Here is a 24,247-nt window from a genome sequence, read left to right on the forward strand (position 1 = left end):
TCCCCATTGCAAAGTCACAGCGAATGCCATTATCCCCAGAAGACTGGGATAAAATTAATAATGCCAACAGGGGTACATCGTATCTTGATTCAGAAATGTAGAGTACCCTTTGGAGCGGTGGGTTAGTGGCAATGCATTTGGCTTCTTGGGGTACCTCTGAACAGAAGAGTTAAAGGGAGAGGCATTCATTTCTGTGGCATTTTGGTACCACACGAGAAAGGCTAAATCCCAAGGAGGACAACTTTTGCCCTTACTTCTTACTAATGGAGTGGGACAAAGAAAGAAAACTGAAAGATGGATGTGCAGAAACAACTAAAGTGCCAAAGAGCTTAAAAGAGAAAGGAATACAGATATAAAAAAGCTGCCTTAAAACAGACATGTTTAGCTTCTAACTAGAGGCAGAAACATTACCATGCACATGAAGCCGAACGTGCTGTTGGGCTTCTCCTGCAGCATTTGTTGCCACACAAGTGTATCGGCCAGCATCTTCCAGCAGGGCCTTGACAACTTGCAGAATACGGCCTGAAGACTCCAGCTGTACCAAAACAGAGAGCAGGGAACCACTTTACACAACGATCCCAGGCAGAGCTGCTAAGCGTAATGGCAAAGCAGATGTTTACACTGAATACAGCCAGTCTCATCTTTCTTCTAACCTGGGGCTAATATTCATGCAAGAGATGCCTTGGTAGTTCAGAGACTTCAGTGTTCCTGGGACATCAGGATTATCAGCTGTACAGCTGTAAGGAGATCTAGATGAGAAGGGCAGGCAAAGTGAAGAAGAGGCTGCAAGCAGAGAGAGCTGCCACTGGCAAGATGTCAAAAATTGCTCCAGCCTAAAGTAAATCAGAGCCGTTACAAGCACTCAACCCCCGAGGCATGCAAGCACTGGGAAGGGCTATTCACTGAAAGCCAGGATCCCACAGAGAAAAGGAACATAAAGGTAGGTTCTGCAATGGGTGTGCTTATAGAAAAACTCATCTAATCCTGCCCCACCGTGACAAGGCGGTAGAGTCACCTCGTAACTGGCAGACACCCATACACTGAAGTTTAAAGTACAACTGAAAGAGCTGGATGCTGAATTTACAGTCATGGACTCTTCTGATACTGAAGTGTCTAATAGGATTCAGTCTACTAAACACCGCTACTCAACCCGAGATACCGTCCTACCCAGCTAAAAAGCCCATTGCTCTCTAGGACAGATTTTTAGCATCTTTATAACACAGCACGGGGGAAGCAAAAGGAAAACAAGTACTAACATGTATAATTTATTGTAACTATCTTTCATGGTTTGGATCCCATAAAAAAGTATTGCTTACTCTTATATTTCCTCTGGCTGTGTTTACCGGTTGACTGTCTTTCAACCAAGTTATAGAAGGGCTGGGAATGCCATTGGCTATGCACTGCAGCGTCACAGGTTTGTATATCACAACAGCTCGCTCGGAAGTCCCAGCCGATTTGATGGATGAAGGAACTACAAGAAGCACCAGAAACAAAAAGCAAAGCATAGTTTTAACATACACATTTAAATACACATAAGCAACATTGCACACATAAGAGCAGCTCTACTTCTATTTCATCTGCTCTCATCTCTCATCTTTCAACCCAATAATACAAATAAACATTTACAGAAAATTTGAGCACCTTCTTGACAGCAATTTAAAATAAAGGCAGCCTGCCACTTCCCCGCCACACCCCTTGAGTAACCTACCATGCACAGTAACATCAAATTCCCTTTGATGTTCTCCTGCCTTATTTGCAGCCACACATTTATACCGGCCAGTGTCTGACACTTGAGCTCGAGAGATGAGAAGTTTTTGTCCATCTAACAAGATCTTACGTCCAGCTCCCTCTTCAACTGGTTGGTCATCTTTTGACCACCTACCAAAAATAAAGTAAAATCTCAGATCTCTACAAAACTAAGATCAACAACACTCCTAAAATATGCACAATTGTATTAAACAGAATTTCTAGGAAGGTTTGCAGATGTTTAATAGTATTCTGTTTTTCTGAGTGTCATGGACTGAAATGGTTTATCAGGAGAAGGGAACATAGGGGAACAGGCACTAAAGAAGTCAGAAAGGTGACAGCTAGGAAGCAGCAGCAAAAGTAGATGCCACCAACAGATGCAGACAGAAATCTCCAAAGCAAAAGCAATCACTGGTGGCAGATGAAAAGTGCAAAGTTGCATTAGCAAAGGAATGAGAGTTCTGTCAGCTCTTGTTATGTATCCTAATTTTCAGGACATGCATATTGGCACAACATACCAAACTACTTGAAAATAAACCCCTGATCCTGCCACATGTGTGCCTGATGCTGTCAGTGGAGCCAGGAGTTTGTCCTCCACATATTAAACAACCCCAAACAACACAGGCAGTTCATGAAGACTACCTCCAAGCTCACTTAATCAACCAGTAGATTTTTATTTTTCTTTCTACTGTCATACCAAAACCCTTACGTGATAGTTGGGGAGGGTGTCCCTGTTGCTGAACAATCCAACTCCAAAGGGCTATGGAGAATCACAATGTAATCTGAGAGCTCATCCCCACCTTCCACAAATGGCGGGACTGTAATAAAGAAAAATTCATCAACAGAAACACTTAAGCATTAGAAATGTCATAAAAGTCTATCCCAAACGATGTTAAAAGCAAAATAATCTTGACATCTGTCTCACTTTGGGACACACACTGATTTGTAGTTCATTATGAATCACTGTTCCTTTTTGAAGGGAAACATCTACTCAATGATATTTTGTTCCTTCAAATCACTCTTTTCATTCCTTTTTCTTAGTTGTTTGTTCAGATTCTGTCTGAACAATTTTTGAATGAGGTGGTGGCAGGGATGGGGACTTCTAGCACTCTCTCTCAGTAGAAAGAGAAAACAGAAGTGCAGAGGACTCTCTTCCAAGTCCTCTTCACGCTGTCTCATTTTCTCACAGGAGTGGGTAGGCTAGGAAGGAAACACTCCCATACAGTTCCTCCCAGCTCCTTCACTGTGACCAGTGAGATACACACGGAGCAGCAGAACAGATGCTCTACACCTGCACGCAATAGTATGCAGTGTCCTTCAAGAGTGCAGTTCAAAGCCTAAAAACCAAGACTTTAAATAAACACTTACATGCCAGAAGAATGTGATTAACATTTGTATAATTCATTTACCTAGAAGGGACTGATGAGATTCAGACCGTAGTAAAAGATTCAATGGAAAAAGAAGAACAAGCCTTTGCAAAAGGTTCAGAATTTGCACAACACAGCTCTAATTCAGCAACAGGTGTTCTTCCCCTTAGGCAGCTACCCAGTGATATTTTTAACCTATTCCTTTCATATATAGGATTTTCTTCTAGAAAGGCAAGTTGGAAGACTTTTAAAGGTTCCCGAGAACAATATTTACCTACCACGTGTACAAAAAACTCTCAAGAACTAACCTGAAAGTAAGACTCTTCAAGCTGTCGCATAACCCTGGACAGAAAAAGTATGCAGTGCCCAGCTTTAACTAAGTATGCAACTTGACTAAGTGATCTTTCATATAACGATACCAAAAAAAAAAAAAATAAAAGCATGCTTTGTTAGCTTCATGGAAATCTGACAAATCAGTAGTTCCGTTGCTCACGCACCTAAGATTTCAACTTCATATTTGATTTCTTGTTCTCCAGCTATGCTTGTGGCCACACATAAATACTGGCCCCGGTCAGCCTCAACAGCATTCAGAATCTCCAGCTTCTTCCCACCAGATACAATGCGGAGGTTGTTGCTTGCCTTCACAGGCACACCATCTTTTAACCAGGTAAGGAGAGGTGGAGGGTTGCCAGCAGCTCTACACTCTAATGTCAGTGAATTGCCAGCAATCACCTGCCTGTTCTGGGCTGTGTCAGCATCGCCCTCAATTACTGGAGGAACTGTAGGAAGGAAAAATATATATTGCAAGTGATTAATTCTGTAGCCAGAAAATGTATTAAGAGCAAACAGGTTAGTTCCTCTCCACCCACTTTGGCTCTATAGGTTATTACATCAGGCACAATTTCATGTGAGAATTTGCTGCTGGGACAAGCCAAGACAAGGGTGAAGCAGAAAAGTCAAATGATGTACTTCAGTATTGACCAGTGGTATTATATAGAGAATCTGCAGGCCTTTCAGATGGAAGAACTAAATCTGAAGGTCTTACACTGAAGTTCCCACATAGAGAGGTTATTTCAGACAAGTGGTGTTTAGCAGGCACATGTGAGAAAGAGAAAGGATACATGGAGAAGAAATAGTTTGATACTTCACTAAAGCATGTTATCAAGGCCCCTGAAGTCAAGAGCGTTTTGAGAGTCACATAAAGCACAGGGTGTAAAGTTCCCTCTACATGGTCTTGCTAAGACAGGCCAGTCTTCAAACACAACCATTGCCTGCTGTTCACCTCTGACAGGCCCGCAAAGACAGAAAAGATTTCAAAAATGCACTTCCTGTAAAACAGCAAATAACCAAGTTCAATAAACTCTCTCTTACCGTAGACATCCACGTCATACATTTTCTCAGCAGCTCCAGCAGCATTGGTCGCGCGGCAGGTGTACTTTGCAGAATCTGATACTTTGGCCCGAGGTATCTGCAGGAATTGCCCTCTATCCACATACAGAGCTTGTGGGCTGGAAATAACTGGTCGTCCATCTTTATACCATGTAATAGTAGGAACAGGGATTCCCTTGGTTTCGCATTCCAAATTTATAAGATTGTTAAGAAGCGCCGACACCTCTGTGGTAATATTTCCTCCCTTAATGCTAGGAGGCACTGTTTCAAAAGACAAAACAACAGTACTAAAACCTTAGTTTTATACAAGTCTGTGTATATTTAATTAGACTAAGCATTAGAACTCTGTAAGAATAAGAGATCTTTGCTCAGACTTCCAGCCCTTCCTGTTGTTTTTGTCTTTGTGTTTCCCCGGTAAAGTTATACATTGCCTGTACAATTCCCTGGTGCACACTGAGAGCTGAAAGCATGAAAACACAACATAAATGGAACCTAACATCAAAGGGCCACCACATCCTTCAGAAACAAGTGCCACAGCATGGTTACTGCAAAGCACTGCTGCCCCTCTAGAGGTACCTGGCAATATTTTACCTTCTAGGCTCCAACATGTGCCAAGTTAGGACAGCTGGGCCTCCGTGCATTCTGTGATGCTTTTGGGCATGGCTCTGCCTCCTCCCTGCCTCTGAGGGGTAAAGAAAGAGCAATCACTGCATACCTCAGGTGCATCCTGCCAACAAGGAATAGCAACCTGCTATTTAAAATAGCAAATGCATCCAAGAGACTCTGCAACTGGAGTGGGAACTGCTCAGTACTCAAAACTTCTGAAGATGAAGTAACTTTCTCTGAGACTAAATACGAGCTTAACAGTCTAGCTTTATGCTCCTATTTTTGAAATTTTTGGCCCATACTCATTTCCTTTGCTTGCTAGGCAGCAGCACTCAGATTTTTCTAGCAAACAAGCTCTTGTGTAAATCGGCCAATATAAAGAGTTCGTAAATCTCTGTAGAGGTAATAAAAACACAGTGCAATTGGCAACAAATAAATTTATGACTGCTGAAAGTACCAGACACATCTGGCAGACACATTAACTCCTCTACTGCCAAACGTGCTCAGTACATCTTAGACTTCCATAGTGTTCATTTAAAATGCCACTGCTGAAATATAAAAGCATAGTGCCACTGAATGGATCTACTCTTATGAGATGGGTCTTGTAGATTATCAAATCATGATGAAATTTTCCTGATTAAATAATTTGTGCGCAAAACCCCACAAACCTATAAAATATGCTGAAACACACTCAGTTTAAAGGTGAATGCCTTTCTCTATCAGCAAATGTGTTCATCCACAGAGAAGGGGAACGGTTTTAACATGGTGTTTTGGGAAAATATCAAAGCTAAAAGTAGGGCTAAACAGCTAAAACAAATTAAGAACTAGCAAGAATTAGGATTTAAGTTCCTCACTTAGTCCGTGGACTTCCGTTTGTCCAGCCAGGATTAATGAGAAATTTATAAAGAGATATTCCATTGCACTACCACAAATTCACCTCTCCCTTCCGAAGAACCTGAAGTAAGGTCTACTCATCTGTGAGGATTTTATTTGTGTGGGGTTTTTTTTTATTCCTCTAATCTTACAAGAGTCACAATTGCCTGCAAGTCCTCACAGCATTTTCTTTGTTCCCGGTGGAAAAAGATTTCTCTGTCACCAGAGTACAGGCATATTTCTATGCATCTGTTTGCTTCATGCTTCCAAAATGTCCCAGATGAGGAAAATAATGTATTATAAGTTCAAAGGTATCAGAACAAAAGACACACAAACTTCAAAAGCAAATCCATAACAAATGAGGACTCATCAGCCTTAAGGCTCACAGATTCAAATTCCTACCCTTCGCACTCCGGGCCCAAGTGTGTTGTGCCACCTATAGATTTCTGTACTTGTTTCCCCCTAATTTCTGCTAGCACTGTGCTCTCTCAGTTCTCAGGTCTGACTAGGCTTTCACATGTTCTTTGTCTTCCAAATGGAAAAACTCTCTCTGAAGTCCTTCTTCAAAAGCTACTTCCTCCTTCTTCCATGAATCTTTCCCCTCCTTTTCTCCCACCTGATAATTTTCATTAAACTTATCTACACTCATCATCGGAATTATCTGTTCTCCATTTCTTTGCGAAGACTCCGCTGCTTCTAAAAACACAAAAAGTATACTCAGTGTGCTATAAACTGCACGAAAATAATGCTTACATCGTTATCTCACACTAGTGCTTCTTCTCTTGCTATCAGTGACCCCAGTTTACACCAATTTAAGCAAGATGACACAGCACACTACCTGAAGATCATCTGGAACATTCTTTTTCAAAGATTATATGGGTCTGATTCTTACTCACTTTGTACTTTTGCAGTAACTTTAACTTATTCCTGGCTGAATTTACTCCTACCACTAGATAAAGAAAATAAGACCATGAGTGTACTAATATAAAAAAAAATTCTTTTCTCCTCCCTAAGATAGATAAAAAAATGAGGCTAATATGATAATAAAATGATTCTATTGGAATTAATTAATAGCAAAATTAAAGAAGATACTTCAAGTTTTCTGGCTTTCACCAATTAGAAACTAATAAAAAGCACATAAAAGCCAAGCTTCCAAAGACTACGGGCATACTTAACTATATAACATATAAATGCTCAAAAAGATCACTCTGTGAACAGATGAGTAGTAAGTTATGTTTGCACACAATATTTGCAGGATCAGAGCATTAATTTATATTTGTCTGAGTATCTCCATTTATGAGTAAAATCAAAGGATCTTCTAGGATGAGGCATTCTACAAACTTACCATGGATGATCAGCTTGACTTCCTTAACTTGTTTGCCAGCAGTGTTGGTGGCGCTGCACTGATAACGGCCTTTGTCCACCCTTCGAGCATTCTTTATGTGTAGAACTTGATCTTTGTCCAGAAGCTCAACATTGGGATCACCCAGAAACAAGGGCCTGGAATAGAGATTATTTTGCATCGCAGAACTCTGACCTCATCTTTTCAACATTAATTTAAACTGACAGTAACAAGAAGTCATCCTTTAATGGTAGTAATTGTACCACTGAAAAGCATCATTTAGCGTTAGAGCAACAACGTTAATCCGAAGAACCACCATAAAGTGATGAACTATTATAATTAACTATTCCTAGTTTTTAGGAGAAACCAAAACAGAGAAGTACTTTACTCAGGTCGTCGAGGATGCCAGTATCACAGCCAGAGTCCTACTCCTGATCTCAGCTCCTTTTTCTAATTACTTAGGTCATGACTGTCCTTTGCTGATAACAAAATCTCTGCATTTACCAGAGGTAAGTGTCAACATACCAATACCAAAGCATGAGGAATTGTCACATCAGGATATCTGGGAGTACTAGTCAATGTTTACACTTAACTACACTGTTAAACACCAACACCATCTAAAAATATTTACAGCCCAGTTTGCTTTTCAGCTAATAGTTAAGCTGCCAAAAAGTCTTCTCTTAGTATGCTTTTCTGGGAGAGGAGATGAAGAATTGAAACATGCAGGCTACAAATGTTTTAGAATCTTTAATACACATATGCAGAACTGCACAAGGCACCAGCTAGAAATACGTTTGACATGGGTACTGTCTACCCATGAAAAAATTATGTCAGCAAAACCAACTATACTTTAACTAATGATACATTTAATATAATCCCATTAGAATAAACTCAAAGAAATAGTTACGTTAATCTTGGTTCAAGCATTATCTTGCTTCAAATACCACACATCTGCTCTGCAAGTGCCACTGTCAGTAATGGGACACAAATAAAAGCAGAATGCTAACTTTTAATTAAAGAACTTACCACCTCAAACCACCACAAATTATATCCGATGACAATAACTTAACACTAAATAGTTAAAAGCAGAGCTTGCTGGCACAGCGCACCTTTTACATTCTAAGGGAGGAATAACCTAGACACAAATCACAAAAGCTATAAGAGACTTACTTGCCATCTTTGAACCAGTGTATGTCAGGAGAAGGGAAGCCTTTGGCTCTACACTCCAGACTGATTTCCTGGTTGAGGATGACTGCAATTTCACCAGGGCCATCAGCACCTATTATACTTGGTGGAACTTTAAGAAGTCAAACATTAGAAGAACTGGTATTTAACTAGAGAAGGTATGCTATGGAACTAGAATGCAGTAGTGGATCATATTATTCCCTTGAAACAACTTTAGTTTTCACTGCAGTGACTCCTGCTAGATCACATCATTTCTACCATGACAAGCACTTCCACACTTGTACTGGTGAACTGTACATAAAACAACTCCTATGATGGGCTGCTGTACACCCAAAATTCAAAACTAAGTATCAAAGACCAAAATCCCGTAATGAAAAGTAGTATTTTGTCTGTGTTACTACAAGAATGCCAAATTTTAAATATTCAAAAGTCATCATGATGACTGCTTCAGTAGCCAATATCTAACACGCTGTGAGAAGAAGAATCTATTTATAATGAGCTGACATTTACTGGCTTCTTAAATATCAACTGTTTTTCAGATCACCATCTTAAAAAAAAAAACAACCAAGCAAAAAACAAATCAAAATAAAAAACATAGAACTAACCTAGTATATCTAGGTTAAACAGCTTTTCAGAACTTCCTGCTACATTTACAGCTTTGCATGAATATTGTCCAGCATCATCAGTAGCCGCTTTAAGGAGCTTCAGTATCTTCCCATTGTGCAAAATCTGGAGAGTACCGCTTTCCACAACCTTAAAAGAACCCAAGACATTAGCCTTATGTGATCCAAGTTACATCAGCCAAATATCACAGCTGGATTTTTTTTAAGAAAATGGTAGTTTTAGTCAAAGGATAATCTGTTTCCCCTTTCAGTTACGGCAATAATCTCCTCAACTTCTGCAATCTATTCAATATGACTTGTAGCTCAAAATACTATAGAGAGTTGGAAAACCAAATAAATTCTTTGTCCATCAGTAATGGTCAGTCACAAAGGTGCACAAAGTAGTCTCTTCTCATCTAAAACTATCACTTATCAGCTACAAGTAGAACCACAGGATTCAAGGATAATCCTAAGGAATTCAAATAAGCTCCAGTTCTTATTTCTCCATCTAGAGAATAAAGAAAATACCATTACTGGTCCCCTCTGCAAGGGCTCTGGCATCTACAATACTGGGAGATTGCTAAGGCTAATTCCTAGGGGAATCTTGAAAATAAAGACTTGAGTTTAAACTTATTGAGCAGCTGAACTAATGGATTAGCCATATTTAGCTGTCTTTCCCTGCGGGTTGCTCTCTGTGCAGTTTAAATACACATAAAGGCATGTGCATGTGTTTACTTTGAATGAGCTCTCATACCAAGCACCAGAAGTGAACACAAAGCTGACTGATGATGGCTATGTTACTTCAATGAGGTTAACTTTACATACCTGGATATCTTCTTTATACCAGGAGATGACCGGGAAGGGGTTACCAGATACTTCACAGAAGAGACTTACAGGATGATGAACAACTACAGAGGTATTTGTCACCTTTTCTTGATCTCTAATTTCTGGAGGAACTACAAGAAAGTTCAAAGTCATGTATTAAGCCTTCTGTTACAGTGATTTCCCACCTCCTTCTTCCCCTCAATCAAGGACCACTGTAATCTAAAATTCTCAGACCCTTTTCATTCCCTCCCCAACTTTTCCATTTGCCTTTTGTCTCTGGATTTATCTCCCTGTGTCCTTTCCTCTCTTTCTAAAAAAAAAAAAAGAAAAAAAAGTTCTCTTGCCCAATAACAGACTCGCAGGGAAAATACACTCAAACACAATCACCATTTATTTTAACAGAATAATCTAAAAATGTAATCTTAAATTTAATTTAATCTTAATATCCCACATTATTTCCTTAGCATATAAAGAAGCAGATTCCAGAGAGCCATTCTTCTTCAGTGCTCCAGTTATGACCAAGAACACCTGCCTATCATTTGTCCCAGTTTGGATGCAAAGGGCCTTCTGTGGTGGATTAGGAAGTTCAGACCCCACCGATGAGCCCTGCTGGTACAAGATAGAATTCCTCTTTTCTCAGAATAAAGATAAGGCTACAATCCTGCTCGGGCATCAGCACTATTATGGGAAGTGAACAAGGCTGGAATAAAAGTACTCTGTAAGAAGCAAAATATCAGAACATATCTCAGGGTCACCTGCAGATTTTCTATTTTGCAATTACAATTCAGGAAGAATATCAGCAGCAAACATACTCCTATTCTATGTTCGTTCTGACAAATAACTTGTCTCATTCATATTTGAAATGCACATCTATCACTCAATCTTTAATTTCTACAGTGCAGAATTTATTTGTTATTTCCGTTAAAGTTATCAAGTATAACTAGAGCTCTCTACAAATGAGACTCACCTAGCTCTTACAGCAAAACAAAGATGGTTTGTATATAAAGTCATGGTGAACAGAAACAATTTAAAAAATATGGAGAGTACCAGAATCACAGAAATGCAAGTACTCAGATTAGTTTTTCTAATTTAACTGCACATTGGCAGATTTGTGGCATGCAGTTTCCAACAATAAAAGAGATTATGTTCTTCAAAACCAGTTCCCCAATATTTGTACTTATTATTTACCATTAACTTTTAGGTTGTATTTTCTTTCTGTACTTCCAGCTTCGTTGGCTGCCACACAGATATACTCTCCACTGTCAGAAGGTGTAACAGAAGCTATGATCAGTAGCGTCCCATCCTCCAGAATTGAAATCCCTGGTTCACTGCCTGTCAGCTCTCTTCCATTACGTAGCCATTTGATGACAGGTTTTGGAATACCTAATAAAAAAAAAGTGACATTTCAAGAAACGGTTCGCTCAGCTCAGAACAAGATTCAAACAATTCCCACTGCTTGCTGGAAGTCTTACTGGCAAGGACAACTGTTCTGGTTTTGTTTAGTGAGGGAGGGGCCTAAGGTGGCAGCTTCTGTAGGAAACTGCTAGAAGTCGCTCCCCTTTGTTCAGTGGACTCGGCCGGGCCTAGGGCGGACCTGCTGCTGGCCAAGGCTGAGCCGATTGGTAGCAGAATGTCCCATGATAACGCTTCCGTGATAATGTATTTAAGAAGGGGAAAACAGGAGAAAAAAAAAATAAAACAAACAAAAAAGAGTGAAGATGTGAAGCAGCTGAGCAGGGGCAGAGATGGGGAGGCAAGAGCCTTGTGGGCCTTGCAGGCCTCACCCTCTGGCCTCCCGCCGGGCAGCAGACTGGGCCCAACTCAGCCCGGCCCGGCTGCAAGAAGTGGAGAGGAGATGAGAAGTGAATAAGATGTAAAAAGGATCCTGAGAGGCGTCTGCCAGCCTGTTGTGAGGAATGGCTGCAGACGCCAAGGTCAGTGAAGAAGGAGGGGGAGGAGTAATGCGGCTCCTGGCCAAGATTCCCCTGCAGCCTGTGGTGAGGACCATGGTGGAGCAGGTTGTCCCCCTGCAGCCCATGGAGGCCCACGGAGGAGCAGAGATCCACCTGCAGCTCGTGGAGGACCCCATGCCGGAGCAGGTGGAGGCCTGAAGGAGGCTGTGGCCTGTGGAGGCCCCGCTGGGACAGCTGTTCTAGAGGGACTGCACCCCGTGGAAGAGATGACCCATGCCGGAGCAGTTTCACAAAGGACTGTGGCCCGTGGGAGGCACCCCACGATGGAGCAGGGGAGGAATGCGAGGAGTTCTTCCCCCGACGATGATACAGCGGCGTAAAACAACACGTGATGAACTGACCGCAACCCCCATTCCCTCTTCCCCCCTGTGCCGCTCGGGCTGGGGTGGAAGGTAGTAGAGATAATGTTAAGCTTGGGAAGAGGGAGGGGTGGGGGGAGGTTATCTTGTTCCCTGTCTCATTCTCCTGCTAGTTTTAGAAATAAATGAATCGTTTTCCCTAAGTCGAGTCTGTTTTGCCCATAACGGTAACTTTAAGGATTTTCTCCCTGTCCTTATCTCAAACCTCGAGCTGTTTTTCCTTATATCATCTCCCCCTGTTCTCTTGGAGGGTGGGGGGAGTGAGAGAGAGACTGCGTAGTCTGGTCCCGATCAGGGCTGAACTACAGCAACAACGCACACAGAGGCAGTGAGCTTTCAAACTTAGAGGAAGTCCCGATTGTTATAGCATCATTTTAACATTAAAATATCCTTGTTGGCTAGCAACGACTATTCACAAAACTTCCACACGTAGGGGTTTATTTAAATTACTATTAGCTTGAATTTTTCCACATATGGACAATAGCATGCATATTGCATATTTTTACTATGACAAGGAGAACACAGAAATTTTGTGTCAACAGAAAAATATACTTTTGTTATTAAAGGTGGCAACAATGACACTTACCTTTTGCTGGGCATGGAAATGCAACACGTTGATTTGCCACTCTTTCTTGAAAAGGACTATTATATGGAGGGTCTAGATCCTCGATAGTAGGAGACTCTGAAAGAAAATTAGATTAAAAAAAATTATTGACCTCTGCTCCCAAATGTGAAAATACAGTCTGGCAATACATAACACTTCTAAGTCTCTCTCTTTCATGCAAGGTCAGATTCCAACAACCCTCTTTACATTGACAAAGTGTGCTATACAAGCAGTCTTGATTTTAATGGGAATATTTAGGAAGTAAGCAGTACAAAGAGGCTTTCAAATTTGACTGAAATTGGTTCTCTTTAAAACCCACTACATTTGTTTTGAAGGTAGAGACAGTTTCTGCAAAACCTGAAAAATACAATTTAAGCTGTGTTTGCTCATACCACATATTCGTACTACTTCCACCTTTGTTCTTGCATCTCATTTTAAAATTGTGTGCAGAAACACACACACGTAGAAAACATGAGACATATGAACACATGTAGACAATACTTGAAAAAGAGGTTTCCCATGCTGGAATCTGATTTCAATTACCTACTACAAAAGCAAATCATAAGTAGCTTGAAGATTATTTTTTTAACATAAAAAAAAGTAATATATTTTGAGTTTCTTTTTCTTATTTCTGAAAACTCTCCAAAATTATTTGTCTATTCTAATCTTCCTTAATTAACATTAGAACATAGCATCTAACACAGATTTGGATTTTGCATCATGTAACAGTCAACAGCAAAGAGAATTGCCCTCAAATTGCCCTCCAAAACGTAAATCAGAAAGCAGTGGCATGAAATTATACCTAGCCAGGGCAGGAGGCAAGATTACGACCCTAATATAAATACCTTGAACTTGTACTGCTATCTCTGAGGTGTCACTGCCCGCTGCATTACTAGCGACACACTTGTAGATTCCGGCATCAGGAAGCTGGACATTGCTGATGCTTAGAGCTCCATCCAGGTTGCGGATAAACTGCCCGCCATCTATCGGCACAGCGCTTCTGCCTTTGAACCAAGTGATTGTTGGGGGAGGGATCCCCTGGGCACTGCAGGGTATGTCAACTCTGTGGCCAGCTTGGACTTTCAAAACGCGAGGCCCACGCTGTATCAATGGAGGAACTAAGGAAGACAAGTTTAGTCGACAATAACATGAAGAAAATTATGTACAAGATCACTCTTAATGCTGAGAGAGTTGAGAGCCTGAAGAAGAGAAGGCTCCAGGGAGACCTTGTTGTGGCCTTTCAATACTTAAAGGCGACTTGTAAGAGAAATGGGGGAAAAACTTTTTAGCAGGGCCTGTTGTGACAGGAGAAGGGGTAATAGTTTTAATGTAAGAGAGTGTAGATTCACACTGGATATAAGGAAGATATTTTTTACAATACGGGTGGTGAAACACTGGCACAGGTTGCCCAGAGAGGCGGTGGATGCCCCATCCCTGGAAACATTCAAGGCCAGGCTGGACGGGGCTGTGAGCAACCTGATCTGGTTGGAGATGTCCCTGCTCCTTGCAGGGCGGTTGAACTGGGTGGCCTTTAAAGGTTCCTTCCAGCCCATTCTATGATTCAATGAAATTCTTTTCTGTTTTTGTCATTTTAGAAAATGCCCTTCTTTATTCACTGAAACCAAATTCCTTCAGGTGAGTAAGGAAGCAGACCTGCATGTTCTCTACACAGGACAAGACGTAGAATACCCTATTGCTTAACTTACTTGAAGAAGCTACTTTGCAAATTCTACTATATGACTTCCATATGAGTAGTGTAGTATTGTTATACTCAGCACATTTGAAGAGCTATGGGTACTTGCTCTTCATAACACAAAACAATTCAAAAGCTTTTATCATGAAGTTAATTACATTTTCCTTTTGACATTTTGATTTCCTTCCCCTAATCCTTCATCTTTGTATGATTCCAAACCCAAGTTTGGATAAGGAGATAAAATATGACCAGAAGAGATTTTGCTAGTCCCAAAGAATAATATAAATCCAACATAACTCTTCTGCCACAATGTTTTTCTTTCTAAGGATCATTGACAATAAAAAGACTTATAAGGAATGTCTGAAACAATAACAAGTGCCATTTTCCAGACTCTCTGTTAATTCATAATTACAGATAAACAAAGATGTGTGCTGATATCAGACTTCTCTACACACCAAACCAGACAGCAGTCTGTTATAGCCATTGTAATTGAATTAACATAGTCTGAAGGTTTCAGAGCTGCTAGCGGCAAGCTGGTACAGTCGTGATATGTGATCCACTTCAAAGACATGTGCTGGCAACGGGCATTGGCAGCAACAATTCCAAACTCTACATGACCTACAGAAGAACTATCTATACTCTCACAATTAGTATCAATCAGCCTCGTCTGGGCTGTGCCAGGCCACAGCTCCTGGACCCCTTTCTCCTATGTGCCTCCTCCCAGTGCTAAAGCACATGTGCCACAACCTGTGTTTCCATCTGATGCAGGTGAGGAGGAATAAGTGAGAGAACACAGAGCTAACAATACATGACACTGTGTAAGTGGTTAAGAGATCGTGACTGGGACCCCAGTATGGGGAAAGCAGGAGAGAGACAAGAAAGTGAGAATCTGATCATCTACAGTAAGGAGAGGGAGGGGGGACATGGGTCCTAGCGCGAGCAAGAGTGACTAGATACCTTTGCGGAGGGGGAAAGGAAGGTGGGCACAAGCACAAGGCGCTGGTTTGAACACAGAAAGTACAATAAAATGGGTTAAGGTATCAGTAAGCAAAAGGTGGGTACAGCAGAACATATAGAACATATACAGCTGTGCACAAAGACAGGAGCAGCTGCCTATCCACAGGTGACAGTTACACACTGGTTTCATAGAATCATAGAATCATAGAATCATAGAATAGTTAGAGTTGGAAGGGACCTTCAACGGTCACCTAGTCCAACCCCCCTGCAAGAAGCAGGGACATCCCTGACTAGATCAGGTTGCTCAGAGCCTCATCCAGCCTGGCCTTGAACGATTCCAGGGATGGGGCATCCACCACCTCTCTGGGCAACCTGTTCCAGTGCTCTACAACTCTCATTGTAAAAAATTTTTTTCTAATGTCTAATCTAATTTCGCTACCACCTGAGCAGGTATGCAAGCAAACTTTGACATGCGCTACCAAAAGAGTTTGGATATGTAATTCCCATCAACTTGGTGGGATCTTAACACCTGTAAGCCTCAGCCAACTTTGCTATTCTCAACCACTGTCTGCTAACTTACTGCTGAGAAACTTCTTGCACGGAGAACATCCAAGTGCAGTAGAACAACAGTTTTTAGTTCTTAAAGCTCCTCTGGCTGACTTAAGAAGAGTCAAACGTCAGATTGTGCTATAATACTTCCATGACTCAAATCAACATTAAAAGGAAGGTGCGTACATATATACACTTTTATATATATGTGTGCGTATGCAATGTTTCCTTTTACATAATCAATAACACCTTGCATATGAAGATAACATGACCTGAAAGAATACAGGTCAATAGCATTTAATGTACATAAGGAAAAATGGATGTAAAACTCTGCATGATGCTAAATTCCATGCGGAAACTTACAGATTATTATCCTTTAAGTTAAAACTTACCATGTACACTTAGCTTCACTGACTGAGTCACATTGCCAGCAATATTTGTGGCTACACAGATATACATTCCACTGTCTGAAACTTGTGTCTCACTGATCTTCATTGACCCTGAGGGTAGGAAAGTGTGTCTGGAAAAATAAGAAGCAGATAGGCTGCATAAACATGTACTGAAAGGTGAATGACCTCTACTTACACATTGCCAATGATTGCTATGAGCTGAAATAACACCATTCCACAGGGCACACTGAGCTGTGCCATATTACTGAACTATAAAACTTAAACTTACTCATTCTTTATAACTCTTTACTGAGCCACTACATTCAGAACACATAGCAAATATCTAAAATGTAAGATCCAAATTACAAAATTTGGTTCTAGCTACTTACAGAACATATAAAAAATCCATCTTGTTTCCAAAATCTATCTTGTTTCTAAAAATGAAAAAGAAACAAACAAAACCACCAAAAAATCAGGTGGAGAAATGGAACTCTTCAACATTCCGTCAGAAATTTTTGTTCAGCTCAGCAGGGTCAGAAAGTTAAACAACTTCTGATACTCTTTCATCCTGACAAAATAGATGTTACGATGTTTAAAGATGGAAGGGGGGTTTCTGAAGAGTATTCTGATTCAAAACCAACAGTTCTGACATTTGTAGAAATTGTCATTACTCACCACTATATAACTACATAATATTGATTTTTACTAAAGCTCTGGTCATAGGCTTTTAACATTACAAGATAGAGTCTTGGCCAGCTAAGCCAAGAAAGAAATCCAAAGTAATAGAGATTGGGAGAAAAAAACGAGGAACAAAAACCGACCGCTAAGAAATTACAAGAAGAAATTCAAGTCTAACATTCAAGGTTACATGCAGCATTTAGGCAAAGTTGGTGGGAATTAGTGGTATCATCCATCCTCCTTTCTCTGGCACTCTCTAATTAGGACAATGTTATCATATGGGTATAAGTGGTGAGTTTTGGGATTGCAACGGCCTGTAGAGATTAATGGAAAGAAAGTGAAGCATATTTCCTCCAGCCACCCAAATTCATCTGATATTATGAATTTTCCTCTGCAGCCTGTATTTTTCCAATTATTATTATTTTTAATAATCTCAAAAGATAGATTGTTGTGGTAACTTATCTCCCATTATTTTGTCCACTAATTACATTTGCTTTCCAACACAAGTTCCTTCATTTGTGATTTCACTCTTTCACTCTTCTTGTGATTAGTGGTCACATTTCTAACATAATCTTTGGGTGGTCTCTAACATGTTTGTTTGGACTAATTCTTTAATTTTTGCTGACATCTGTAAACAATTTTATGGAATGGGCTGAACTGGCTTTCTGCTCTGGACAACTTGGATCTCTCCACAGCAGCCATGAGCAAGTAGCCTAATTTATCAATGTCTCCTGAGGTAAAATGAGAACAAGGGACCAAGACGGCAGATTTGTTAGTGCGTGCAACGGAATCACAGGACACAGCAGAAAATTCCACACATATTGCTAACAACGAATCAACGCCTTGTGCACAAGCCTCCTTCACCAAATATGCTGGCCCAGCAGCTATCAGTTGCTGAGGCTGTTGCAGACTCACTGGATTGGGTGGCTCTGGGGCGCAGATTTGGCCACAAGGAAAAGAGGCTGGCCTTCAGGTCTGCACAATTCCTTAATGCAGCTCAGACACCGGCTGATTGCTTCCACTTGGATCAGCAAGAGACACTAGGCAACGGGCACAGCAATCGCTACAGTGTGCATCTGGCCAGCATTACCATGCCCTGGTTTATGAATACAGCCGTGGCCTTTACCCCTTCTGAGGTACCTTGAAGACTACAAAGCACAAGCACGTCCTGTGACAGTCCCAGGCACTTCAACTGGGAACATACAGAGAATAATCACCTACGCCTTTCCTCTCTTATTTTGTACCATACTTATTATTTTAATAAGGAAAACCTCCAACATTGTGGCGCATGCCGTATACAAGACAGTCCTCAACTCTTCAGTCTCTAAGGTTGTCAACATTTTTATGAGCATTTAGCTATGTTTTCACACATTCAGAAGAATTTTTGAATCCAAAACACAGCAAGCAATGAGCCCTTGTAAGCACTCCCAAATATTTATCACCATCTGTATTCTACTGGCAGCCCAGACTTCATATGAATAACAAACAATGCTCCCCTGAGCGTAAATACGAAGTGCTTAAGAAAACAAAACCAGCTTTTAAACATTTATAAACAGGCACAGATTATGTGGGTCTCTGGGCACCACCACAGTACAAATATAACAGGGATCTCTTTTCATTTTGGCCTCCTGAGATTGCACACAAACATGCACCGGAATGGAAGCTGTACAACGATGCGTGGTTTTAGCATCCCTCAGAAAGAGGCCGACACTTGGTTTGGGAAAGACAGTTTCAAGACCTAGTAAAACAGAAGCCTTATACAGGATAACTTAACACCTTCTGATTGACCCTGTGGCAATTAGAAATTACATACCCTTCCAAAAGCTCGAAAGCTTAGATGCAATTTCACTTTTCTTTTGTTTTCATCAAACATTGTTACCTTGGAGAGAATGGAGATATGAGCTGCATTTCTTTGGCCCAGGTAATTATGGGGGGTGGCAAGCTCTTTACTTCACATGGAAGTGTGACATCTTCCCCTGCAATTACTGAGATCTCTATGGGTTTATCATATGCATTTCCTTGCTGGTCTCCAGGCCTGGATACTCTAGGTTTCACTATAACATGGAACATGTTAAGAAGCTGCAATGAATATATGTATTTGTACAAATGTAACACCATACAATTTTACTTCAGATTAAACATCTATTTTTTTATCAGGTCTATAAAACCACACTCCCATGTTTAATTACATGTCTGCAATAGATATAGATCATGGTAATGCTGATGTACAGTGCCTGTAGCAAATACCAGCAAAACCGCAGTATCTACCCAAAAAGCTGAGTAGCAACAGATATGTGTAGTTCATGCACATGCTGAGCTCTCTATTGCATAGGTACTTTGCAATCAATACCTGCGCTATGTTACACTACAACACCAAGTCATAAAAACCTTGTAAAGCAAGCCTACACCTAAATCAAATTTTTTATAATATTGGGAGATGGTAGGAAGCTTTGGGATCAGTAGGATTAATGGATCTTAATTCTTCTATCAGTAGGAACTTCTATTCCTATACAGGTACTTCTTATCCACTTCCATAAAAGATGAAATTATGATCAGCCCAAAATCCTAGTCCATGAACTCAAGGTTCATGGACTCGGAGGTTTTAAGAGGGCTGAAGGATAGGCCTTTCAGTGTCAGTCATTTGTAAAATTGCCTAATATGTGGAGCCAGTGATCTTGGACAAAGTCAAAAATCACTAATTAGAGATCAGTTTAAATCCCATTTGCACTGTGAGTATCCTAGTTAACAATCCACCCGAGTGGGCTTTACTGTCTAAAATAGAATACAACAGGGAGAGAGAGATAAAGACACTATATTTTATTTTAGCTCACACATACCATAGACAGTCAGCTGGACCTTCCGTGTAGCATAACCAGCAGCATTTGTTGCAGTGCACACATATTCCCCAGCTTCCTCACCCCCTGGTGAAACTACATACAGACTTCCATCAGACCCTGCAGAAAATTTCACATTGCTGGAAAGAATTACTTCTCCTTTCTGTGGAAAGAAAAAAAATATATCCACAGTGCCTGCATTCAAGAAAAGCCAAAATTTAGAGCAATAAAATAAAATCTAATGAAAATAAAAACTATTAAATGAATATAAAAACTGTTAGTGTCTGTAGCATCTCCCATACCTTACCTTGCTGTGACTGATTCTTCATACAAAGACTACCATATTTTTAATATAACACCGGGTCTGATTTTTTACTGTGGAAAATGCTCCATGATCTTTAACGCAGTTTTGTAGACCAAACCATTTGCAGTCTGATTAAACTAGGCAATATTTTAACTTATATTACAGGACTGCTTCTATTGTTTATGGTTGAGATGGATAAAATATTTTACATCAACTAAAAAGCCTGGCCCCAAAATTCCTTCCATACAAATTAACTAACTTCAACTAATTTTTCACACTGCTTGAGTGTCACTGCTTAAGCAGTAACAAGAGCAGGATTCTTATGCAGAAAACTCGTTACATTTTACAGATCTCAATTCTTAAAAGAAAATGAAAAAACAAAATCAAGGTTTCAACTGAATTAATTTTGACATTGATTTCTGATGTCAAAACAGATCTTGTACACATTATATAAAGTGTTTCTTAGTCAGCAGACTCTTCCTTATCTGTATTGAACATTACAGGTGATAATTAAGAAAATCACTCCCCTTGTGTCTTCCTCCCTCCCAAACCAACACAATTAACTGTGTTCTATTCCTTCTTTTAAAGGAAGTTGTTCCCTAAGTCCCAATCAGTTACATCTGCACAGCTTCTGAGGCACAACAATGCCTTCACAGCAATGCCATGCAAGATGTAAGATACTCCAAATAACTGTTTTACCAGAAATTATGCTGCTCAAGTAGAGTAAAAAAGCACCTGGCTTTCAGATAAATTCCTAAAAAGCTTGAGGTCCTCCTCAGTGGACATCTTGTCAGGGACATGATTGAAATGTGATAGATGGTTAGCCCCAGAACACCACTATTAGACACATTTTCCTCAGAAGAAAAAGTCATCTTAAAAGTAAGGCTCCAAAACAAAAATGAACTTTCAATCTGTGGCAGGTTGCCTAATCTCAAATTATCAGCTCACAACAGGAATATGAACAATCTTTAAAGTGCTAAAAACAGAAATACAGTGATAATCAAAGCTATTCCAAAGAACAGATCATTGATCTATGGCTGGACCATGGCCAGAGAGCATTACTCTAAGAAATAAGGGATTTCCAGGTCCCTCACAACTGAGCCTTTTGGTCAGGTTTCCTGCATACAGTTTTTATGACAACTGAATGATGTGTCCAACTCATCTATCACCATGAGCAACAAAGATAAGAAATTACCTTGGACCAGACAATGGATGGCTTAGGAACTCCGCTTGCTTTACATGGTAACGTTACTGGGATTCCTTCAATGGTGCTAAATATCTGCTGCCCATGCTGAATAATAGGCAGACCTAAAAATAAATGCAATATCAAACACTTTCAGAAGACAGATTTCAAATCACGGCACAAACCAAACTGTTCTATGATTCCATGATAACTCTTACAATAAAATCCTTTTTATAATATTGGGAGATGGTAGGAAGCTTTGGGATCAGTAGGATTAATGGATCTTAATTCTTCTATCAGTAGGAACTTCTATTCCTATACAGGTACTTCTTATCCACTTCCATAAAAGATGAAATTATGATCAGCCCAAAATCCTAGTCCATGAACTCAAACACTTTCAGAAGACAGATTTCAAATCACGGCACAAACCAAACTGTTCTATGATTCCATGATAACTCTTACAATAAAATCCTTACAGAATCATTGAATGGTTTGGGTTGGAATGGACTTTTAAAGGCCATGTAGCTCAACCCCCCTGCAAGGAGCCAGGGACATCTCCAACCAGTTCGGGTTGCTCAGAGCCCTGTCCAGCCTGGCCTTGAATGTTTCCAGGGATGGGGCATCCAGCACCACCCTCATTGTAAAAAATTTCTTCCTTATATCTCGTCTAAATCTACCCTCTTTTAGTTTAAAACCATTACCCTTTGTCCTATTGCTACAGGCCCTGCTAGAAAGTTTTACCCTAATACATCGTCCCCTTATGTTCCATTGCTACTTCATACAGGCAGCAGGGTTTGGGAATTTTCAGCCGCTTCTCTGAACTCTACCACTGACAATGACCAGCGACCTTCCTCTCTGCTCTCCAGTCTTTCATGACAGAATAAATACCTGTTAATAACAAAGCATGTCAGCCTTAGGTTGATCATTGGATTAGGTACATATAATTTCAGACTAACTATAGATATTTCACATAGCTAATTGCAATCATTTTACGAAGTCTTTCTTAAAATATCCTTTGATAACATTTTAGGCCATGCTTCCCGAAATGATACTGTACATGATTCACCCCATACAGCACCTTTCAGGAGAATGGGTTCAGCATATTTTGTGCTGAATCAATTTCCATTGATGCACAAGGTTTTGATCGGAGTAGAGATGAGAGTGAAGAACTGACCACAGTCCACCCTCATTTAACCTTTGTTATAAATGCTACAGAGCTGTGCTATCTGCAGTGATGGTTTCTGCAGGGACTGACTATTAGATGAACTTGAACAAAAATAACAGATCACTTCACAAAACCAGTAACAAGAGGTAACAAGAATCCTAGATCCCCTAAGTGAGTTACTTTTGAATTAACAACAGAAAAAAAAGATGATCAGATTTAAGGTTAGACTATAAAAAACTAGATCTTCCTGAAAACATACAAATACATTCCTTTCTGTTCTCAAGTTCCAAAATATTCCAAAAACTAGCATTGACATGGAAGACTTTATCAGACATTGAGCACTTGTCTGTATTAAAAAAATATTAGCTATTCTTAACATAAAAGGATGTTACAGCATTTTCAATGAAGCTTAAAATAAAACTCCCATGATTCATTTAACACATGAGAAAATTTCAGGCTGTAAATCACCAAGTGGTTGTGACCTCACACAGAGTTAATACAAGTATCTTCAGCTGAAATACAGATGGACTACCACAATGCTAACACTTTGTCTTGCTGTCAGTGTAATTTTTGGTACATTTTAATTAAAGAAAGAAAAAAGAAAAAAGATTACATTTTGCCAACTCATAATTCATTTTAATTCTAATTCTCCCATGAGTTGTGCTTCCTTATATCAGTTATGAGACATCCAGAAAGCACTTTTCATGGTTTTTCAATAAATTCTCACTTCCATCTGTTTTGTCAATAAAGCTGGAGATCATGACTGCACAGCCAACCTTTGTACATCTTTAAAAACGATGGTCTTTCATGATCACAAAATGGTGGTGGTGGCGTTTTAGTTTCAAAACGGTCCAAATCAGTCAGGTCTTTCCTGTGCAGTGGATCCAGTTTCCCACCACATTACTTTAGAAAGTAACATCATTACAAAAGATTAAAATGGAGAAATCAGTATAACTGTAGCAAAAAACCTCTAGTGAGAGCTCCTGTTAGTAAGAAATGCGCTCTCCTCTTGCATTCAGCACAAAAGCAACAAGACAGCGTTCCTTACCATACACATTAACAGTAGTAGTTCTGTTGCTTGTCCCAGCGACATTACTTGCCATGCAGGTATAATCACCACCATCCTGCAGTCGAACTCTTTCAAGGTGCAGGCTTCCATCACTGCGAACATTAATGTAGGGATTGGGAACCAGCTGCCAAAAGAGTGATGTAATGTTTTACTGAAGAAAATACTTGTTGATAATATTTACTTTGGGATGCAGCGTGGCTTCATTTGACTGTTTCACATTCTTAAAAATTTTATGTTCCTGGAGAATTTTACTAGAACTTTTCCTGCTTTCCATCTTTCATAAAAAGCTAATTTGAAGTAAGAATTTTGGTAGCACCTCGTAATTACTACTACAGTGAGATTAAGATCTGCAACAGCCACTCTGTTCTGCCACGGCACATTTTGAACTGCCACTCATGCTTACAATCGTGCACTGAAGCAAAATCAAACTTAGCTCAATTATTTTACTGTATCTTTAATTGGTTATTCCAGTTACACAATTAGATCATAGATCAGCTCTTGGTGCGTGCAATGACTTGTTATTCTTTCACAAACAAATCTTTTTTTTTTTTACAT

General features: G+C 40.0%; 1 protein-coding gene across 1 annotated transcript in view; it reads right to left on the bottom strand.

The window, feature by feature from the left end:
• Window positions 1–24,247, bottom strand: part of HMCN1 (hemicentin 1) — a 201,103-nt gene that overhangs the window by 89,415 nt on the left and 87,441 nt on the right. The window contains exons 19-36 of the mRNA XM_086753035.1: window positions 23,672–23,816; window positions 21,471–21,583; window positions 19,975–20,134; window positions 19,017–19,191; window positions 16,463–16,590; window positions 13,717–13,989; window positions 12,854–12,949; window positions 11,124–11,318; window positions 9,936–10,066; window positions 9,114–9,261; window positions 8,494–8,620; window positions 7,327–7,481; window positions 4,485–4,763; window positions 3,611–3,892; window positions 2,456–2,564; window positions 1,709–1,878; window positions 1,317–1,471; window positions 412–535 (exon numbers count right to left, since the gene is read on the bottom strand). Of these exons, the coding sequence (XP_086609161.1) occupies window positions 412–535; window positions 1,317–1,471; window positions 1,709–1,878; window positions 2,456–2,564; window positions 3,611–3,892; window positions 4,485–4,763; window positions 7,327–7,481; window positions 8,494–8,620; window positions 9,114–9,261; window positions 9,936–10,066; window positions 11,124–11,318; window positions 12,854–12,949; window positions 13,717–13,989; window positions 16,463–16,590; window positions 19,017–19,191; window positions 19,975–20,134; window positions 21,471–21,583; window positions 23,672–23,816 (2,965 nt within the window). The remainder of the gene's footprint in view (window positions 1–411; window positions 536–1,316; window positions 1,472–1,708; window positions 1,879–2,455; window positions 2,565–3,610; window positions 3,893–4,484; window positions 4,764–7,326; window positions 7,482–8,493; window positions 8,621–9,113; window positions 9,262–9,935; window positions 10,067–11,123; window positions 11,319–12,853; window positions 12,950–13,716; window positions 13,990–16,462; window positions 16,591–19,016; window positions 19,192–19,974; window positions 20,135–21,470; window positions 21,584–23,671; window positions 23,817–24,247) is intronic.

This window comes from Chlamydotis macqueenii, chromosome 8 (assembly GCF_036417535.1).
Source record: "Chlamydotis macqueenii isolate bChlMac1 chromosome 8, bChlMac1.mat, whole genome shotgun sequence".
In the NCBI taxonomy this organism is placed as follows: domain Eukaryota; kingdom Metazoa; phylum Chordata; class Aves; order Otidiformes; family Otididae; genus Chlamydotis; species Chlamydotis macqueenii.